Raw genomic sequence first — 19966 nt, 5'->3', positions numbered from 1 at the left:
AATTGGGCGGGTTGATAATTTTTTTCAACCCGCCCAATGTAATAATTTGGCTGTTTAAATTTTGGTTGGTTTATTCGGGTTGCATTTTTTGGCGGTTTTTTCAGGTTGGTTTGGGCGGTTTATTCGGGTTGTAAAAATTTATACACAACCCTACTTTTCTCCACCCGAAACCTGCAAAACTCAAACCCGATGTACCCGAAACCTAAAGAGTCAACTCGTGTGCACCTCTATTATCACCCATTAGCGTACCAAAATTTTAGGTGTCAACAAACAAACTGACTATAACAAATTCCATGTTTTTGGTATAGGTGAGGTGTGAGTGATTTACTAATGCCTATATATTAAATTATAGGCGTCAGTAAATCACGATGCCTATAGTTCATTTTAGGCAATTTTCTATTAAAGATTCAAATTTTCTATCCTAATAATTTAAGTAAAGGGTACAAATGAAAAAACAAAAAATGAAGTGGGTAAAATATATAGTTTATATATTATATAGAGGTCAAAATGCAAAAACGGAAAAATAGTATCTTTTTCGTGAAACGGTGAAAGCCGAGCAGAGAAGCGATAACGAAACGACTCACTCGCCCAACTCAATACTCAATAGATAAGATTAGAGCGAGAGAGAGAGAGAGCTTGTGAAACAACCAACAATGGCGTCTTCAGCATCGACTCTGTCGTGGAGTTCCTCAACCTGGCTCCAGAGCTTCAGTGGAAACGTGAACGAGCCCACCAAATTGTCAGACAGAAGAACGACCTTTGTCATCTTGGCCCAAAAGAAAGCTAAGAAGACTCGAGCGGTAAATTCAACAACTGGGTTCTTCTGGTTTCTTGTTTATATCAGTTGCTGCTTCATTGGTTTCTCTTTCTTCACGTGTTCATGTTTTGTTTGGTTTGCTGAGAAAATTTGAGCTCTAAACTAAGATAATGAAAATGAATGAAGTACACACTCACTTAATAGTGACCATTTGACTTTCTTGGCAGAATTTGATGTGGGTTTGCTTCAGAATTCAAGTTTATTGCATTTTCTCATTGATTCTATGTAAATTATTGAAATTAAGTAGCAGCATTATGATGGGATTTTGTTGATTTTGTGATGGGGTCAGATAATTTTGAAGGAGGATGTAGCTGAGTTGGGGAAGAAAGGTCAACTTCTTAATGTCAAGGCTGGTTTTTACAGGAATTATCTGCTTCCCACTGGGAAGGCTCAGATTGTTACTCCTGACTTGGTCAAGTAATGCATAACAACTGAACCTCTCTTTTCTTTTTTTTCATTTATTCATTGAGTGGCTTAATTTGTTTTATAATTTTCAATTGTTAATTATGCCAAGCATTAATGAGGTTATGTCAAGTTTATAGACTGATTTGATGACATGAAGGCTTGGTTGGAAGAGACTAAAATTGACTTATTTGAATTAATTTCCAAGTTCCATATTACAACATCTTTTGATCATTAGTAGTTAAGAACATGTTAGTAATTTCTTCCTTGCTGGTTAATTGTACATGCCACAAATTTGGACTTAATCCCACCTTTTAGTCATTATATGTGTTTACAAGGACAGCCAGTGGAAATTAAAAAAATAAAGCTTCTAAGGTACATTTGAAAATCAAAGATTGTTTAGTCTAAATAGCCCTGCTACTTCGATGCATGATTCCTTTTGTTGTTGGTGATATTACTTGGTTTTGCTGATGTTCTGTGATACTATCCATGCCTAAAATTTTGTAAATCTACAAAAATGTGCTTGTTGCTTTTGGACATTGGTAGTTAGAACTTGAACTTTAGGCTAGTAATGATAAATGTAAGAAGTGCTAACTAAAGCTGAGGGAAGTGATGTCCTTTCTCGGTATGTTATTGTTTCAAGTATCATTAGTGAAAAAAGGAAAGGTTAACTAACTAAACTGGGGGAGATGATCTTTTTCATTAAGTGTTTTTTGGTATATTGGCCCCAAAAATATCATCTTATGGATTTAACTTGCAACAAATTGTTGCTGAAATTTAATATCCATACAAATCAAGAAAACTGCGTGATACAGAGATAATATTTTTGTGCTGTAATGCACTGTGATTTCATTCTGAAGTTTATAAGTTCCATGTTATAACGATGTGGTTTTTATTTTTTCATTGTTGTTGTAGGGAAATGAAGATGGAAGAGGAAAGAATTGAAGCTGAGAAGAAGCGGGTAATCACGTGTCACTTAAATTTATCTCATTTGCCTGGTGTTTTGAATTGGTGGAGATCACTTGGGCCACTATTACATTTGGTTTATGTTTTCCATTTATGCAGGTAAAAGAAGAGGCAGAACAGTTGGCTCTTATTTTTGAAACTGTTGGAGCTTTCAAGGTGAAGCGCAAGGGTGGAAAAGGAAAGCAAATTTTTGGAACGTAAGTTGAACCCATGGAGTAATTAAAATAACTTACATTTCTTCAGAGTATCTTGTTCATGACATAGACCTGCTTTCGCAGTGTTACTGCTCAGGATCTTGTGGATATCATCAAGGCTCAACTTCAAAGGTATTATTTATTATCGTTATTGCTTTCAAGATTATGGTCTATATGTATAATATATGCACATATTTCTATTTCAGTTGTTATTCTAATCACTCCATGGAAGTAAAACTATTTCACAAGTTTTCAGAACACACACACATACGTTACAATCTAATCAAGCTTGTCCTTACTGCAATCTTTGCTCTAGCGTTATCCTAGACTAACGGTCTATAAATGAGTTTATACATGTATATTTTCAGTGTTTTGCCCCTCTGTTGTCTTAATTGTCTTTATTATCATTTGTCATCTGTAGGGATGTGGACAAGCGAATCGTTTCTCTTCCCGAGATTCGAGAAACTGGGGAATATGTTGCAGAATTGAAGCTTCACCCAGAAGTCACTGCTCGAGTGAGGGTGACTGTTTTCGCAAACTAAGGACAGGCAGGCACGGTTGAACTTGAAGTCATCTAAGTAAACCCTTTTTTGTAGGGGAGGATTTGTGTGACTTGGGGTTGATTTAAAGTAGATGGACATATCTGATAATGAGAACCATTCTAGGAGGAGGAGCAGGATCATTATACCAACCAAGAAGCTGCTTCACAATGAGAGTGCTGCTGTTGCACAATTTGTTTTGTACACAGTTTTTTCTTTAATCTTTATTCTCGTTAAGTTAGTTATGAGTACGGTGCTAAATTTGGTTGAACTTCTTCTCCCAAAATTGTCAAATCGGTTGACCAACTATGTAACTAAGTTATGGGAAGAAGGCAGGGCAGGTTTATCTGTGTTAAAAGAGGATATTGTTGATCATATTAAGACTAATTTCGGTTTGAACGCTCTTGTAAGATCCAACTGCTTTTACCCGAGATTAGTAGCCCAAACGATCAAGTATGCGATTTTGCTCTCATAAAGTTCGAGGTTCGAATCTCTTTTCGACATTATATAATGGTTGTAGAACACTAGTTAAAAATAATGGGATAAGAAAGTGCTAATATCTATTTTGGCAAAAAAATTCTACTAGGAAGAAAGAAAGAGGAGAAGGTGGGCATTAGGTTGGTAGGTTTGTACTGAAATTTTCAAGTGTTTCTTAAAATTTGGAGTTTTGTACAAGTGATTATTGGTAAGGTTGTTAGTCAAATCATGTAAGTCATATTTGTAAGAACCAAGGGTTGGCTCATCCACTTGGCCAATTAGGCAAAAATCTAAGAGCACTTCTATTGGATGAGCTAAAATGTGTTAAAAATAGTTAAGTAGCCTTCCATTGGATGATGTAAAGTTATATTTTTTTATCTAAATGAATAGTATTTCTTTATATGTAGTGAAATACTATTCATCAAGCTATAAATATTTTATTATTTTTTTATAAATTTTTGTATATATATGAGTGTGATACTATTATGTTTAATTATTTTATTTCTTAAAATGAATAAAATATTTTTAAAAATATAATATATAAATAATGTAAAGAAGCACATGTATGGTATAATGTAAAAGTTTTGAAGTAAATTATAAAAATGTATGTTTTTGTGATATATTTTATAATACACTTTCTTTATAATATTTAGCTAAAACTTATAAAAATATCTTCCATCAGCTCCTTTATACATATATTTATAATAGCTATGCACAAACTCTAATTAATCCATATATACATTTACATAACATTTACATATCCTTTATATAATATTTTAATATTTTTTTATAACTTTTCTCTCTCAATTTAGTATATATTTATTATTTTTTTTATTTTTCAATTATTTTATTTTACTTTAAGTAATAAAATATGTTTAAAGATATAATATTTAAATGATGTAAAGAAATATATAGAGAAGCTGATATATGGTATAATGTAAAATTTAGAGGTAAAATAGAAAAATGTGTGTTTTAATGAGGTATTTTAAAGGATAGAGTAGAGCACCCAATGGGAGTGCTCTAAGACCCCAAATTTTTGCTTTACTTATGTTAAAAAAAAACGGTTTCAAAAAAATTTCTCCTTTAGATCTCAAATTGCGCATCCAACAACCGACCGATCTAATTTGAATTTTTCAAAATTACACCTGATCTAATCCAATAGTAATTGGATATCCAATTTTTAGTCCGACCTATCCAATTGATATTTTTAAAAATGACATCTGATATGATTTAATAATAATTGGATATCCAATTTTTAGTAGTCGATTGTAATTAGATTAGTCAATTGTAATTATATTAATTGTAATTATATTATTCAGTCCACCCCTACCTAATACCTTATAAAATGTATGAACAGCAGCGGCTTATTAGTGGTGTTCAGGTGGCAAGGGGTGCGCCTAAAATTTCTCATATGTTCTTCACGGATGATAGCTACATTTTTTGCAAAGCGAGATTGGAAGAGGCTACCCATGTTCTTGACCTTTTACATACTTTTGAGCAAGCTTCGGGCCAGAAAGTTAATTTTGAGAAGTCTAGCATTTTTTTCAGCCATAACACCGATGTATCTACTCGGGATTTTATATGTGGTGAGATGGGGATTCATGAAGCTAATGAAGAGAGCACTTATCTCGGCCTCCCCAATATTATGGGTCGAAATAAGTCGGTTATTTTGGGTTATCTAAAGTCTAGAATCCAACAGAGAATTGAGAGATGGGAAGGCAAGCTTTTGTCTAGAGCGGGAAAGGAAATTCTTTTAAAGACAGTGGCTCAAGCGTTGCCCAATTATGCGATGAGTGTCTTTCTTCTTCCTAATGAGCTCAGCCAGGATTTAGAACGGCGGATGTGTAAATATTGGTGGGGTTCCTCAGCGTCATCAAAGGGTATTCACTGGTTAAGTTGGAAGCGCATGTGTTATCCCAAACCGTTCGGTGGGTTGGGTTTTCGAAATCTTCACCAGTTTAATATCGCTCTTCTCGGAAAACAAGCTTGGCGCCTAGTTAAATACCCAAATTCTTTGGTGAGTAGGGTGTATCAAGCCCGTTATTATCCGCATTCTACTTTCCTTCCGGCGAAGTTAGGAGGGAGTCCAAGTTTCATTTGGCGCAGCATCTTGGAGGCTCAAAACCTTATTAAGGATGGGGCTAGCATCCGTGTGGTTTCTGGGCACTCGGTTGGGGTCCTCTCTGACCCTTGGCTGCCTGATAATTCTAACCCATATGTGACTTCGACCCATTTAGCTCTTCAGAATACATGGGTCTCTCAACTTATGATAGATGGTAAAAATGCTTGGGATATCGATTTACTGAAGGATCTATTTCCAGCTAGGGATGTTGACTTGATTCTCAATATTCCTCTCTGTTTTGATGATGTTGACTCATGGTATTGGCGTCATGATAGGCTTGGAGTTTATACTGTGAAAAGTGCACACAATTTATTGCAATCTTCGATTCCAGGTGGTGTTTCCAGCGACAACTCGGGATTTTGGCGTCGATTATGGAACCTTAAAGTCCCGCCCAAAGTAAAGAACTTCTTGTGGCAAGCAGCCAAGGCCTGTCTCCCAACCAAGGTTCAATTGCAAATGAAGCATGTCACCATTGACCCAATCTGTCCGTTTTGCCAAGGAGACCGCGAGACTATCTCTCATGTTCTTGTGTCTTGCAATTACTCTGTTTCTTGCTGGAATCAATATGGGTTGGGCGTCTCTACCTTGATCCCAGGTTCATTTTCGGATTGGCTTTCTGCTCATTTTGACCGCTTGACTGGGGATCACAGGTCTAGCTTGGCAATGTTGTGTTGGGCATTATGGAAATGCCGTAATGATCTGGTCTGGCAACAGAAACATCACACGGCATTGGAGGTGGTTCTTATGGCTCGTACTGTTTGGAACCAATGGGTACATGCCCAGGATAAGGCTGTTGATCTTTCTCTGGGTCTTCTTGATTCTTCGGATGGGGCTGTGAAATGGAGTCCTCCTAAGCCTGGGTTCATTAAGATTAACACAGACGCTGCCCTCTTTGAGACTCAAAATCGTTTCAGCTATTCATGTGTGGTTCACGATCACAGGGGTTTGTTTCAAGGAGCTGTAGCTAGCTGTCGGCGTGGGTTGGTCTCTCCAGATGTGGCGAAAGTGCTCGAAATTAAGGAGGCTTTAAGCTGGATTAAAAATGCTGATTGGTCCCATGTTGAAGTGGAAACGGACTGTATGGTGGCTGTTCAATCTCTTAGGAGTAAAGTGGAACCACATTCTTACTTTGGTCGTCTCATTTGCGATTGTAAGCGTGCCCTCTCTGAGTTGAAGTCCAGAAATGTATCTATTAAGTTTATTAGACGATCTGCTAATGCTTTAGCCCACTGCCTTGCAAAGGCTACTAGTGTTGTTTCTGATCGTAGATTAGGAGTTCTTGATGTTTCTCCTGAGTTTTAAGTTGTACTGTTGAACGATCTCCTTTAATGAAATTTCCTCTTTATTGCCCAAAAAAAAAAAAAAAAAAAAACCTTATATAATGTCTTATATGTCAATCAATATGTATATATATATATATATTAATAGAGATTGCCCTTGCCATACCAACTCACGTAAAAAAAAATAAAAAGAAAAAGATTAATGTTGCTGCCCAGGATCGAACTGGGGACCTTTAGTGTGTAAGACTAACGTGATAACCACTACACCACAGCAACATTGTGTGACACTTATTCTCATTTACTTGTATTATAGCTTTCACATAGTTATTTTCGATTTTTTTTATATTGTTTGTCCCCCAAATATATATATATATATATATATTTATACAAATAGAAAGCCCTACTTTAGCGAAAGTTGATCATTAATCATTATTAGTACTACGATACATGATTTGAATTTGGTAAAATTTTAATAAGTTAGTAGTTATTATCATCATCACCTTATTACTATGCAAAAACGTCATGTAGTATACTATATCACGTGTGAAAAACTATAGTTACCAATAAAAGATTCCAATCTTAATCTACAAGAACCATGTTATGTTATGCTAATTAATTAATTAATTAATATTTACATAAATAAAAAGAAACTATAGTTTTAACTTTTAACGTGAAAAGGATAATTCTTTTTAATGAGTTAATTAAACTCACTAAACTTTATTGTGAAGAAAAGAACATTAAATTGATATTTATTTTATCATTATTTCTTAACTATAGTGGATGTCGAACTTTAATTATTTCATACATGTATAAGAGAAGAACAAATATTATTATTATTATTTATTACAAGCCTTATAATTCGTTCAAATAAATGCCTTTTTTTTTTTTATCTTTATATTTTTATAAACACAATCAAATAAAACACATGTCAAATTAAATTACACCACAATAGTAGAATGAAGCTCACACATGGCCAAATTAAAATGAAAAGTAGTGAGTCATTACTTGTCAATGTCATTAATATAAATTATTGGTATAGTGATTCAAAATCACAAGAAAATTATTTTAAACAGACAAAATACTCCTAATATTGGGTCCATAGTAGATATGTTGTCACTTTTAGTGGCCATTTATTGATGACTACTCTTTTTTAGTCTATTTATATCACCTTATGGAAATAATGGTGCAATTTACTAGTAAATTATAGAAGCATTGATTTAAATTTGAGAAATTTGTAAAAATGACTTTTTTTTAAGTGATTTTGCATCTTTGTATACTTTTGATAATTTTTTGCAAAATGAACTTTGTTTAAAATTCAACCAGTTGTCTAACTTTTTCGACCAACTGACTATTTGAATTTTTCGGCTATCTGTCTAAATTTTCGACTAGCTATCTAAATACCATTTTGCAAAAAATTATTAAAACTCGGCTAGAGTACAAAATAACTTTAAAAAATAGGTCATTTTTCCAAGTGACCCTTTAAATTTTTTATTCTAAATATGAAGGGTAAGATTAATTACTTAAGTGGTATTTGTGAAGTTAACCTAATATTTTTTGGCATATTTTAGATTGAGCCAAAAAGAGAGAAACTTAGGCCCACTTAATCATTATTTGCTTTAAAAAGAAAAAGGAAAATAAAAAACAAATTATATAATCATAACAACTTAACATAATTAAAAGTAAGCTAAAGTAAAGTTTAATGTTCAATCTTTCCTCGAATGGACATACGTGTGTTAGATATTTATACCCTTTTCGTAAGATTTTTTTTTTTTTGTAAGACTTTATAGCAAAGGAAGTCACATTATAATATTTATTTATTTTATATATATATAATATTGTCACATGTGCATTATCTTGTCATGGTGGGAAAGGTATATCTAAAAAAAAGATAGAGATAATTGATGCATGTAATTGAGTAATATTTCATCCAAAAATTATTCATATATACATATGTTAGGTATTGTTAAGTCTCAAAGTTTAAATCCTTCAAAAAAAAAAAAAAACCTCATTGAATTGATGCATAGAATTGTGTATATATATATATATATATCTTGTATTGCACGTATATAACTTTTTTCTTCTTCTTTTTTTGTGTCATGGGTTAACTATAATGTGACCTTAAAAACCTAACCCACCCAATTAAAGTGAGTGAAATTAGAACCATTTACATGTGTATTAATTTAACTTAGGTACCAACCTTATATATATTTAGCTCACCAAATTAATAAGTATGGGAACCACTTAAGAATTTTAAAAAAAATTAGAGATATACTTAATTAATTATATATAATTTGTTGGGTCAAGTCAAAATCATGGTTGGTGTCATGGAGAGTGAGAGAGACCAAACTCGATTTGGTTAAGTGATTTAGTTAGAACACATCCTTTGGAAGCAAACCCTATTTTGATTATATTATTAGTTTGAGTAAAGTCAAGCATTCGTATAAATCAAATTTTATAATTATATATATATATATATAATTGTTACTATTTTCTACCAAGAATTTGCATATTATTATGGTTGGTCGGCAGTTGAAAAATATATACCAATTCATGGACAGTATAGCTATAGTTGCTTAGAGTAATAACATTACAATATATATAAGTCAATAATACATATTTAAATTAATAAATAAAAATAAGTTGCATATATATTGCTAGGAAAGCACAGTTGTTCTAGAGTATATTTTATATATATTCTTATTTTTGCTTGATATATATATCTTTTATATATGTATGAACAAGTATGAACATTATTTAAAAATTTAATAATAGAGCACTATGTGTGTGTGTATAATAGTAGTGTGGTCAACAATATTTATTTGATGCGTGTCAAAATATGAGCTTTAGACCCAAATTTATATATATAAAAAAAGTATAACTAGTAGACCATTGAAGTGGTTTTAATTAAGTTTGATGATCTCGATCATGTTCATGAACAAGCATATTACATAATTTTAATAATTGAGATATAAGACTATTAATTAGTCTTATATATATCATCATACATTTTTTTAATCATATCGCATAATAATTTCGATATATATATATTTATAGTATTTTTACAATTACTATGACGTGGTTGTTGACGAGATTTTTCACCAACAGTTAAAAAATTTGAACAAATGTGGTTAGACTTTTGTAAATTTTTGTAAACCTAGTCCATGAGTCAATATTATTCTGTATGAGCATTTTTGGAGAAATTGTTTAAGACAATTTATGCAGAGTTTTTGCATACACAATTCGGTATCTTTTACTGTCAATCTCCTCTGTATTTATAGGGGTTGATGGACAATTTTAGGTAACTGTACAATATTTGGTAACTTTTAAGAAAAGGTAACTTCACAAATACTTAAATTCCTAAATATGATAATTCCCTTGATATCAGGCATTTATTAGATAATTGCGCATATCAATCTCCGAGTTCTGCGATGATTCGTTCTTATACGCTTCACAAGACTGTTGCAAGCTAAATGTGTTCCTCAAACGGGAGGTTATACATCAGGACGATCTGACCCAAGTGATGCTCAAAGCCTGATGAGGGCAATCTGGAACTTGTGTTACTCGATCTCTATCTCACACATCTGTGGTGATATGGAGGATCTCTAAATAGCCAAACTCAGTGATGTAACCTCAAGCTATTTAGTCTGGAGTCGATAAGACATCTTTAGAGTCCAGTAACCTTCATTTATTGCTCGATAGCTAGTTGAACATCAGAAGTAGTATTATTATTGTTGAAAAATTAATAGAGTAAAGAAGGTTAAAAGATGCTTTGACAATCTATTCATGTTATTATAATTAAGCTTTGTTTTTTAGTAGATATGTATATAGGTTAGGCTGGTTTCATAGCCATACAAATTAGAATGGACACATACAAGTCCAACTGATGAGATGAGAGTAGAGGTTGGAGAATACGCCACCCCTACATGTACATTTCCTCAGAAAAACAAACCCATTTTACAATTAAAACAATTTTATTATAAATATATATGATATATCTATGCATGTGATTCAGATATGTATAAACCTAAATATTCAACACTGTCACCATTTGATTGGCCTTTTTTGGTTTTACTACTTTGACCCCACCATATACACTTCTACTACAACTTTCACTTTATTAGAAGTTGAGTAGTTCAATTTGTAGAGAACATTTTAAAAAATATTACTTTTTTGGATCAATTAGACTTGGACACTCTTTAACATAGATTTTCAATAGTACTGCCAATAAATGAGTACTAACAATTATGATAATGTGACAACATAACGACTTGGTATAACAAGTCACCACCATGTAAATATTTTTTTCTATATTAATTTTGAGTTTTCATATATAATGTTTATAAAAGATTTTTTTAATTATTTAATTTAATAAATATGTGACAATCATGTAATCAGGTAATATTTCTAAAACTTTTAAAAAAAATTCAAAATTTATTTTTAGAAATTAATTAATAACTATAAATATTGATCATTGATCTTAATCTAATAGTTAATATTAAATTAATTATCTATCGGTAGTACTCATTAAAATCGTCTCAATATTTATATATATACTTTCAAGGTGCATAGAAATATAAGCATATATTTTAAGTATCAAAATTTTGATTTTGTTTAATTGTCCATCTAATAATACTAAACCCTATAGCTAGTACATTAGTATGTATATAATGATTGGACAATTCTTCTATAGGGGCTTCACTTTAAGCCCTACCAGTAGGGCTTTCAATGTTTCTCGACCCGTGAACAATTTTCAGCGCGACTTTTTTTTATGACTGTGTATATTGTAGCTATTTAGAGCATCCTGTAAATTTTCAGAAAATTCTGAATAGTTTACAGTATCGAAAACTAGGTTCAAACATGTTGTTTTCCACTCGCATACAAAAAATTAGTCACGCGTGCAACAACATGTTTGAACCTAGTTTTCAGTACTGTAAACTATTCAGAATTTTCTGAAAATTTGCAGGATGCTCTAAATAGCTACAATATACATGGTTATAAAAAAAAATCGCGCTGAAAACTGTTCACGGGTTGTAAACACTGAGAGCCCTACCGGTAAGGCTTAAAGTGAAGCTCCTATAGAAGAATTCCCCTGTAATGATTATTCATATATATATATATATATATATATATGAAAAAAAAAAGTTCATAAACCTTGGCACTACTCATACACATGTGCCAATAATAATGTCCAATTAATAAATTACCAAATCAATCATTATAATCTCTCTCTCTCTCACTCTCACTCTCAAATTGTAAAAATGTATTTAATTTGGACATGTCACGCAACATGGCTCCCTCTCAAAAAGACGTGCACATAATAACAAATATCAACGCACGTACCTACTCACTACTTAGTAACTAGCTACACCTATTAATGGACTATTCACAAACACATGGTGTGCATTATTCAACATTCTAATCTCTTTACCTTGTATTATGGCAAAGAACTAAAAGAAGGGTTATCTTTAATAAAGGGTAATTTTTTTTTATTATTTTGAAACAAGAAAATTGAGATATGACCGGTTAGAGAAGAGAAGTGTAGCTAGTTGAGGAAGAACTTGATTCTATATGAGATGGAATAAGCCATAAGGTGGGGTCCAAACCTAGAAAGACCATATTATATAGATGGATAAGTAGAGTGACCAAAACCAAAAATGTAGTTTGTGGTTTGAGTGAAAGAATATCTTTCTTGGGAATATCAATTTGTGGGCATGGGAGATGGACCCCATTCACAAGATAACTAGATATATCACCTTATGATGATGATGATGATGATGATGATGATGATCTCAAAGTCTCTTTTTCAATTTTTTTTAAAGGGTAAGTTAAAGTGACCTGAAAAAGTCTTGGATCATAGACACACACATAGAGAGAGTTAGTTAATTAGGTGGAACTGTTAGGCTGGCTGAGAACTCAGAACTGAGTTGGACCATGTAAAATACATATATATATATATATATATAGCTAATTTTTATGTAGGGCCTTCAAAAATAGCTTTATAGTAGAGCTTTCAGTGTTTCTCGATCAGTGAACAATTTTCGGTGTAATTTTTTTTTATGACCGTGTATATTGTAGTTATTTAGAGCATCACTGCGATTTTTAGAAAATTCCGAATAGTTTACAGTACCGAAAACTTGGTTCAAACATGTTGTTGCACGCGTGAGTAATTTTTTTTATACGAGTGGAAATCAACATGTTTGAACCTAGTTTTCGGTACTGTAAACTATTTGGAATTTTCTGAAACTTTGCAGGATGCTCTAAATAGCTACAATATATATGGTCATAAAAAAAATTCGCGCCGAAAACTGTTCACGGGTCGAGAAACACTGAGAATCCTACCGGTAGGGCTTATAGTGAAACCCCTACATGAGAATTGTCAGGTATATATATATATATAAATATATATATGAAATTTATATTTTGTTTGTCATTTAATGCAAATGAATTTTAAAAAAGAAAAGAAAAGGAAAGAACCTAATCCACATGAGAGGAGTGACCTACTTTCGGTGGTGCTCTGCCAAAATCTAGCCGTGCCGCCCAATGCCATTCCGCAATTTGCACAGTTGTGTTCTCTGTGTGCGTGTGTGATTTTTTAGTGTCCCACATCGATTCACCACTCCAAAAAGTACTTCAAAAATATAATAGAATATATATAGCATCACTCACTTTTCGTGAATGAAAGGCAACCATATGTATCCATCCAAACTACACTAACCACTTACTTACTCAAAGTATATGTTATTAAATTTCAATTTCAATTTCAATTTCATTATTATTAATAATAATAAAATTAATTAACAACAAGTATATATTAATTCAAAAAAATCCATATTCATAACAGCAAAACTATAGAATTTATCAAATTTATAATAATAATAACAATAATAATGATAATAATTCACAATGATTTTTTTTTTTTTTTAATTTTGGACTAGTAATGACAATCAACCAAGGCAGGGGCTGAGAAGACGAGAGCTTGTTGAGTTGGAGCAAATTGGAACTTTGATTCGCGGTGGTGGTGGTGGTGGTGGTTGTGGTTGTGGTCCTCTTCCGGCGCCGGAAGGTTCAGATCCAGTGACAGAATATTCCTCTGTACTTTATTAGGGTGTTGAGGAAGAGAATGAAACGACGATGAATTATTTGTCGTAGCAATAGTAGTTGTAGATGATGAATTGTGTGCTCTGTGCCGCCTCATGTGGCCGCCGAGGGCTTGACCGGAGGTGAACTCGGAGCCACATATGGAGCACTCGTGGACCTTATTAGCCTGCTTGTTGTTAAACGACGTCGTCGTTTTGTTGAACACCAATACTTCTTGATGATGGTGATGATGGGGAAGGGGATGAGGATGAGGATGGGGATTAGGATCATCTTCTACTACTTCTTGATCTTCTTCGTAGAATTCTTCCGCGGCGGCGGCGGTGGAGATGGGATGAAGAGACTTTTTATCGTCCGAGAACAGTTTAGGCTTTTTGTGACTGGCGCGGTGGCCGCCGAGAGCTTGAAACGACGGGAAACTCCGATTGCATGTCTTGCACTCGTAAACATAGAATCCTTTAGTATCATTACTAGGAGTAACTGTAGTAGTAGTAGTGGCGGTGAGTAGTGGAGTCTCTTTGCGACGATGGCGACGGCGGTGGCGGCGGCGGAGATGATCGCCTTGAGCGAGGAGAATGAGGCAATTGGCCATGTCTTGTTCTTCTTCCTGATCTGTAGTAGTACTCTCTCCTCCTCCTCCTCCTCCGCCGCCGCCGCCTGCAGATGAGGTTGTGGGAGAGGAGAAGGAGTAATTAGCGCTTGAGGATGAGGTAGAAGCGGCGGCGGTGGCGGTGGCGGTGGCGGTCAAGGGGGAGGAGGGTTGCCTCTGGCGCTTGGTGCGCTTGCCTTTCATGAGAATATTCATTTGTTGTTGATGATGATTATGGTTGTTGTGGTCTTGTTCATGAGAGACTACTACTTCTACTTCTTCCATGGATATTGAATGAGTGTATGTGTATCTGAGTGTGTGTATATATATATATATATATATAGGAAAGTTTTAGATTTAAGGTAGGAAAATGGAAATGGGAAATTGAAGGATGTTATGTGTGTTTATATATATTAAGAAGAGAAAAAGAAGAAGTAGTTGGAGGGAGAGAGAGAGTGGGGTATGGCTAGCTAGGGATAGAGATAGGTATATAAAGGGTGAATATATATATATATATTTATATGAATGAGTGTTATATATATATGTTGATAGGGTTTCCAACCTTGCAAGTTTGTATTACTTACTATACCAACAACAACTACAACATCATCAACAAACAACAACAAAAGCAGCTAATTCTACTTTCAACTACGACCACCTCATTTTTATTTATTAATTTTTAAAAAAATTATTAAATATATATATATATATATAATATTGAGTGAGTGAGTGAGTGTGTGTGAGAGTACTACTACTTGTCTACTTGTATATATTGTGATGATGATGATGATCATATGAGAACATTAGTACTTTTTGTGATAAGCAACTTGAGGAGTGGCTTGTTTAGTTTTTTTCAGGAGAATTGCAGAGGGGCCAACACCATAAGTAGGTGACATATTGTTATCGGTATAATCTAATATCGGGTTTCACTTATTTGAATTTGATAAGTATTATGAGGTATCGCTAACCAATCATGGAGTGTCACCTGATGTGGTGTTGGATACCTTAACGTGCCAAATAGCAACACTTTTTTTTTTAGTGATATTTGTTACGAGGCATCAAGGTTGGTGTTCATTACTTGTGCGATATCCTTTAGTATATTAGCTAGTGAGCTTTATCACTTATTGAGAGATTAATTAAACTCAAGTCAATTTATTTATATATGAGTGAATATTTTCACCATCATCTATTTAATGTATAATAGCTTTTACTATTGGGATAATACCATTTCAATAGTCATCTAAATCCAATTTTGATAATAAAAATTATTGGAGAACTACTATACATTTTTCAAGTCAATGATCGGTAGAAATATTTTGTTCAAAATTAGGTTTCGAGACTATTTTTAACTCATCATTTGCAAAATGCAGGGTTCAAAAAATAGAAGGTATGAAATGATCTTATTCCTTTATTACTTTATTTTCTATATATATAAAGAAGTTTAAGCTTACAAAAGTTAGATAAAAATAAAGAGAGAAATGGGATTGGGTTAGATTGAAAGCATGGTAATATATATCTTTCACTTATAAAGAAAAGCATACCCCTACAAATATATATATATATATAAATATATTTATATAATATGCACTGATCACTACCACACATTTATATATATATATATATATATATATATTATATAGTCTTTGTTTTCAGTGTTTTACATATTCGGATCATTCATGTGATGACTTTCCAATAAACCTCCCTTTTACCTTTGTTTATATATAAAAACTCCCTCGTGTTTATCTCTTTATCTTTAACTATATCTCTTCTATATAATAAGTGTGTAGATAACAGAAATTTTTGGTTTTAACGGTCTTTATTTTTTTAATGTTAAATTTAAAGGAATATTCTTATATTTAACATAATATTCTTATATTTAACAGTAGTTTGTAAACACTTAAACTTAAATAAAATAAAATAAATAAAAATATGATATTTTTGAAATATTTTACAATGATAATTATTTAAAAATAATAAATAATTAAACAAATTAAAATATGATATTTTTGAGATGTTTTATCATGATAATTATTTAAAAATAATAAATAATTAAACAAATTAAAATAAGATATTTTTTAGATATTTTACAATGATAATTATTTAAAAATAATAAAATCATACGTTTTATAACTTAAATAAAAATTAATTAAACTTAAACTCGATTATTAGAATAATATCATATTAAATATATAATATAATCTACTATCAATTAGCAACAAATTAATTTAAAAAAAAACTAGCAAGAAACTTAAATTTAAAATCTAAGTATAATATTTAATATTATATTAAACATATAATATATAATCTCTTGTTGTCCCTCCCAAATTCAAAATTAAAACAAACATAAACTTAAACAAAAATAAATAAATTATTTAATTAAAATAAGATATTTATTTGAAATTTATATGACATTAATATAAATTTAATAAAAATAATTAAGAAATTGTATAAATAAAACTAAGCAAACGTGCATATTGCACGTTCTTTGTATCTAGTACATATAAATATATATTAGGTGGAAGCAATATATAATACATATTTACTTAGTTTTATTTAAAAAATTATTAAATATATTTATTAAATTTTTATGATTGTCATATAAATTTTAAATAAATAAACAATATTATATATATATACAAAAGAATGACATAAACATATTAAAAGAAAAACTAAACATATATATTGCTTATGGTTTTTAAAAATATATACATTTAGATCATAAACTACACTATTTAATATATAAAATATTTATGATATTATTCAAATCATGTTTTTATAATTGGAGAATAAACTTGTTTATTCTTGATAGAAGATAATTGTTATTCTAAGTTCTTATATAGTTATACAGTCATATTATTTACACATACGATACTTATATAAAATATATTTATAATGTTTGTTGTTATTTAATATAAATATATATTTAGTTAAGTTACATTAACTAATAAAAATTAAGATTATATATTTTATTATTATTATTATGATAATGATGATATTTTATAATATTTGAATTTATATTTATATAATTATTAAATATTTATTTTTAATAACTTTTAAAATTATATTCTGTTAAATATTTATAATATTATGTTAAAATTAAGAAAAAAAAACATTAAACCCAAAAATTAATATTAATATTAGTATGATTTTATTAGTCGCTACAATGTATACAAGTTTATTTGATTTTCTTCTAATTTCTAACAAATTTTGACTCACCAGAATTTTGTGATTATAATCATTTCGGAAGCTATAGCAAACTACTTAATTAACCACCCAATAAAATAGTTACTATGTCTATATAAATATATATATATATATATATGGGGGTTTCTTTGGTAGGGCTCTCAAAATGATTTTTTTGTGTTTCTCAACCTTTGAACAGTTTTTGGTGCGATTTTTTTTATGACTATGTATATTGTAGTTATAGAGCATCCTGCAAATTTTCAGAAAATTCCGAATAATTTACAGTGCCGAAAACAGATTATTGCATACGTAACTAATTTTTTTATGCGCGTGGAAAATAACATGTTTGAACTTAGTTTTCGGCACTGTAAATTATTCAGAATTTTCTGAAAATTTGCAGGATGCTCTAAATAACTACAATATATACGGTCATAAAAAAAAATCGCGCCGAAAACTGTTCAAAGATTGGATAACACAAAAGAGCCCTACGATATGGCTCTTTTTGAGAGCCCTACCAAAGAATCACCCTATATATATATATATATATATAGATAAATATATAACACCAAGTAGTTAATTAATTGTGACCATATATATATATTTATATATCTATAGAGAGAGAGAGTTGCCACGGTGTAGTTTTTAAATTTTGTGTACATGTGATAACATTTGACTGATAGATCATTGTCTAGGCATTCATGAGAGTGACTACAAAATTTGTAATATAAATAAATTATTTATTTTATTTATATATATATATGCCAAAATTTGGACCACATTGAATTGAGGTATAGTACTATAGTATCGTATAGTATAGGGTAGGGGATGAATATGTGATTATTGATTGAATTATGTGTAATTACGTTACTAATTATTATATTATTGGATGATCGATACACCCTCACCTATTCTATGATTTCAATTATATATATATATTATAATATTAAAATTACATAATTAATTTCCTTACTCTACATATCAATACTAATTTATTAATTATATTTTATAATATATAGCTTGGTTTGGAAGTTTAATATTTCATGAGAGAGCTAATTTAACTCTCTTGTATTATATTAATATATATATTTATCGAGTAAATCCAAAATAAATATACACCAAAATATTACAAGTAGTGATGTGATATTGCTTTTTAAAACAGTGAATCTCAATTTTAATAAATGTGATTGGTTAAGCTAAATTGTCATTATGTATAATTTTTAAGTGCATAATTTATAACATATATTATTATTTGGTTATCCAATCAAGTATCAATTTAAAGAAAAGAAAAACGTGGTTTTGAAGTTTACTACCCAAAAATAAAAATTAAAAAAAAATTCAAATAAAGAAAAGAAAAGTGGGCATCTTAGAGGATCAACTTAGATTTTAAGGTGTTACTATATTTCCTTATATAATGTAAATAAAATTATTAAATGTTTTTTTAATATGAAATATTTGAAGGTGTGTGGTCAATTATTACTTATTTTAAAATAAATAATTCTATACCTTGAACTTAATTGGTATATAGTTTCAAAGAAATTTTGATGAGGTGGGTTTGTATATAATTTCTTTTTAAAACCAAATTGTTTTTTTACAGATATTAATAATTGACCAAATATATATATATATATGCACTCTTAATGGTTACTACCCATATTAATTATTGGATTAAGAGATTAATGATCTATATTTATAGTTGTTAATTAATATTTCTAAAAATAAATTTTGATTTTTCAAATTTTTGGAAGGTTTATCTGATGAAAAAAAAAAAACTAAATTCGAAATTAATGTAAAATAAAAATATTTACCTGTTGGTGACTTACTATACCAAGTCACTATATTATTAAATCATTATAATTATTAGTACCCATCTATAAGTAGTAACCATTGAAAAATCTTTTATGAACATAACAAATCAATCAAGATCGAAGGGCATATAATTGACATGCCATATAAATAGGTAGAAAGTGGTAAAGTCAATTGGAATAGTACTGATTATTTAAAGAATCAATATTTATATATACATATATTATGTATAATAATATATATAATATTATGTGTAGCAAAATACGACATAACTTAGTTCTCTGTAAAATATGCTTCCAATTGGCAATTACTGACCAAATTCTCTATAGTTTGATCTTCGAATAACCAACGACTTCATTATCATCACTATTATTATTATTATTATTATTATTATTATTATATATAACATATTATTTTTTGTTGTTGTAGACTTTGTATTTATATGGATGGTTTTAAAAGTCGGATTTCGTTAATTAAATTAACATTATGGCAATTAAAC

General features: G+C 30.6%; 2 protein-coding genes and 1 non-coding gene across 3 annotated transcripts; 1 reads left to right on the top strand and 2 right to left on the bottom strand.

Moving 5' to 3' along the window:
* Nucleotides 1-569: 569 nt before the first annotated feature.
* LOC133816865 (large ribosomal subunit protein bL9c) lies at nt 570-3317 on the top strand. The gene is made up of 6 exons (XM_062249175.1): nt 570-800; nt 1107-1234; nt 2135-2180; nt 2285-2382; nt 2464-2511; nt 2801-3317. Exons 1-6 carry the CDS (start codon nt 654-656, stop codon nt 2919-2921), a joined length of 588 nt encoding a protein of 195 aa, XP_062105159.1. The 5' UTR covers nt 570-653; the 3' UTR covers nt 2922-3317.
* A 3683-nt stretch (nt 3318-7000) lies between these two features.
* TRNAV-UAC (transfer RNA valine (anticodon UAC)) lies at nt 7001-7073 on the bottom strand. The gene has a single exon. It is a non-coding gene; the product is annotated as a tRNA-Val (tRNA).
* Nucleotides 7074-13591: 6518 nt separating this feature from the next.
* Nucleotides 13592-14944, bottom strand: LOC133816864 (zinc finger protein ZAT5). The gene has a single exon (XM_062249174.1). The coding sequence runs from the start codon at nt 14764-14766 to the stop codon at nt 13729-13731; it is 1038 nt and encodes a 345-aa protein (XP_062105158.1). The 5' UTR covers nt 14767-14944; the 3' UTR covers nt 13592-13728.
* Between the last annotated feature and the right edge of the window lie 5022 nt (nt 14945-19966).

Source organism: Humulus lupulus, chromosome 2 (assembly GCF_963169125.1).
Source record: "Humulus lupulus chromosome 2, drHumLupu1.1, whole genome shotgun sequence".
In the NCBI taxonomy this organism is placed as follows: domain Eukaryota; kingdom Viridiplantae; phylum Streptophyta; class Magnoliopsida; order Rosales; family Cannabaceae; genus Humulus; species Humulus lupulus.
The sequence above is the reverse complement of the archived record's forward strand: the minus strand, read 5'-3'. Positions and strand labels throughout refer to the sequence as shown.

Excerpts from the sequence above, each read along its gene's own strand:
- LOC133816864 (XM_062249174.1), bottom strand. The coding sequence starts at position 14,766 with ATGGAAGAAGTAGAAGTAGTAGTCTCTCATGAACAAGACCACAACAAC.
- LOC133816865 (XM_062249175.1), top strand. The coding sequence starts at position 654 with ATGGCGTCTTCAGCATCGACTCTGTCGTGGAGTTCCTCAACCTGGCTC. Across the intron at positions 2,181-2,284 it reads TTGAAGCTGAGAAGAAGCGG|GTAAAAGAAGAGGCAGAACA; the intron begins GTAATCACGTGT and ends CCATTTATGCAG. Across the intron at positions 2,512-2,800 it reads ATCAAGGCTCAACTTCAAAG|GGATGTGGACAAGCGAATCG; the intron begins GTATTATTTATT and ends TGTCATCTGTAG.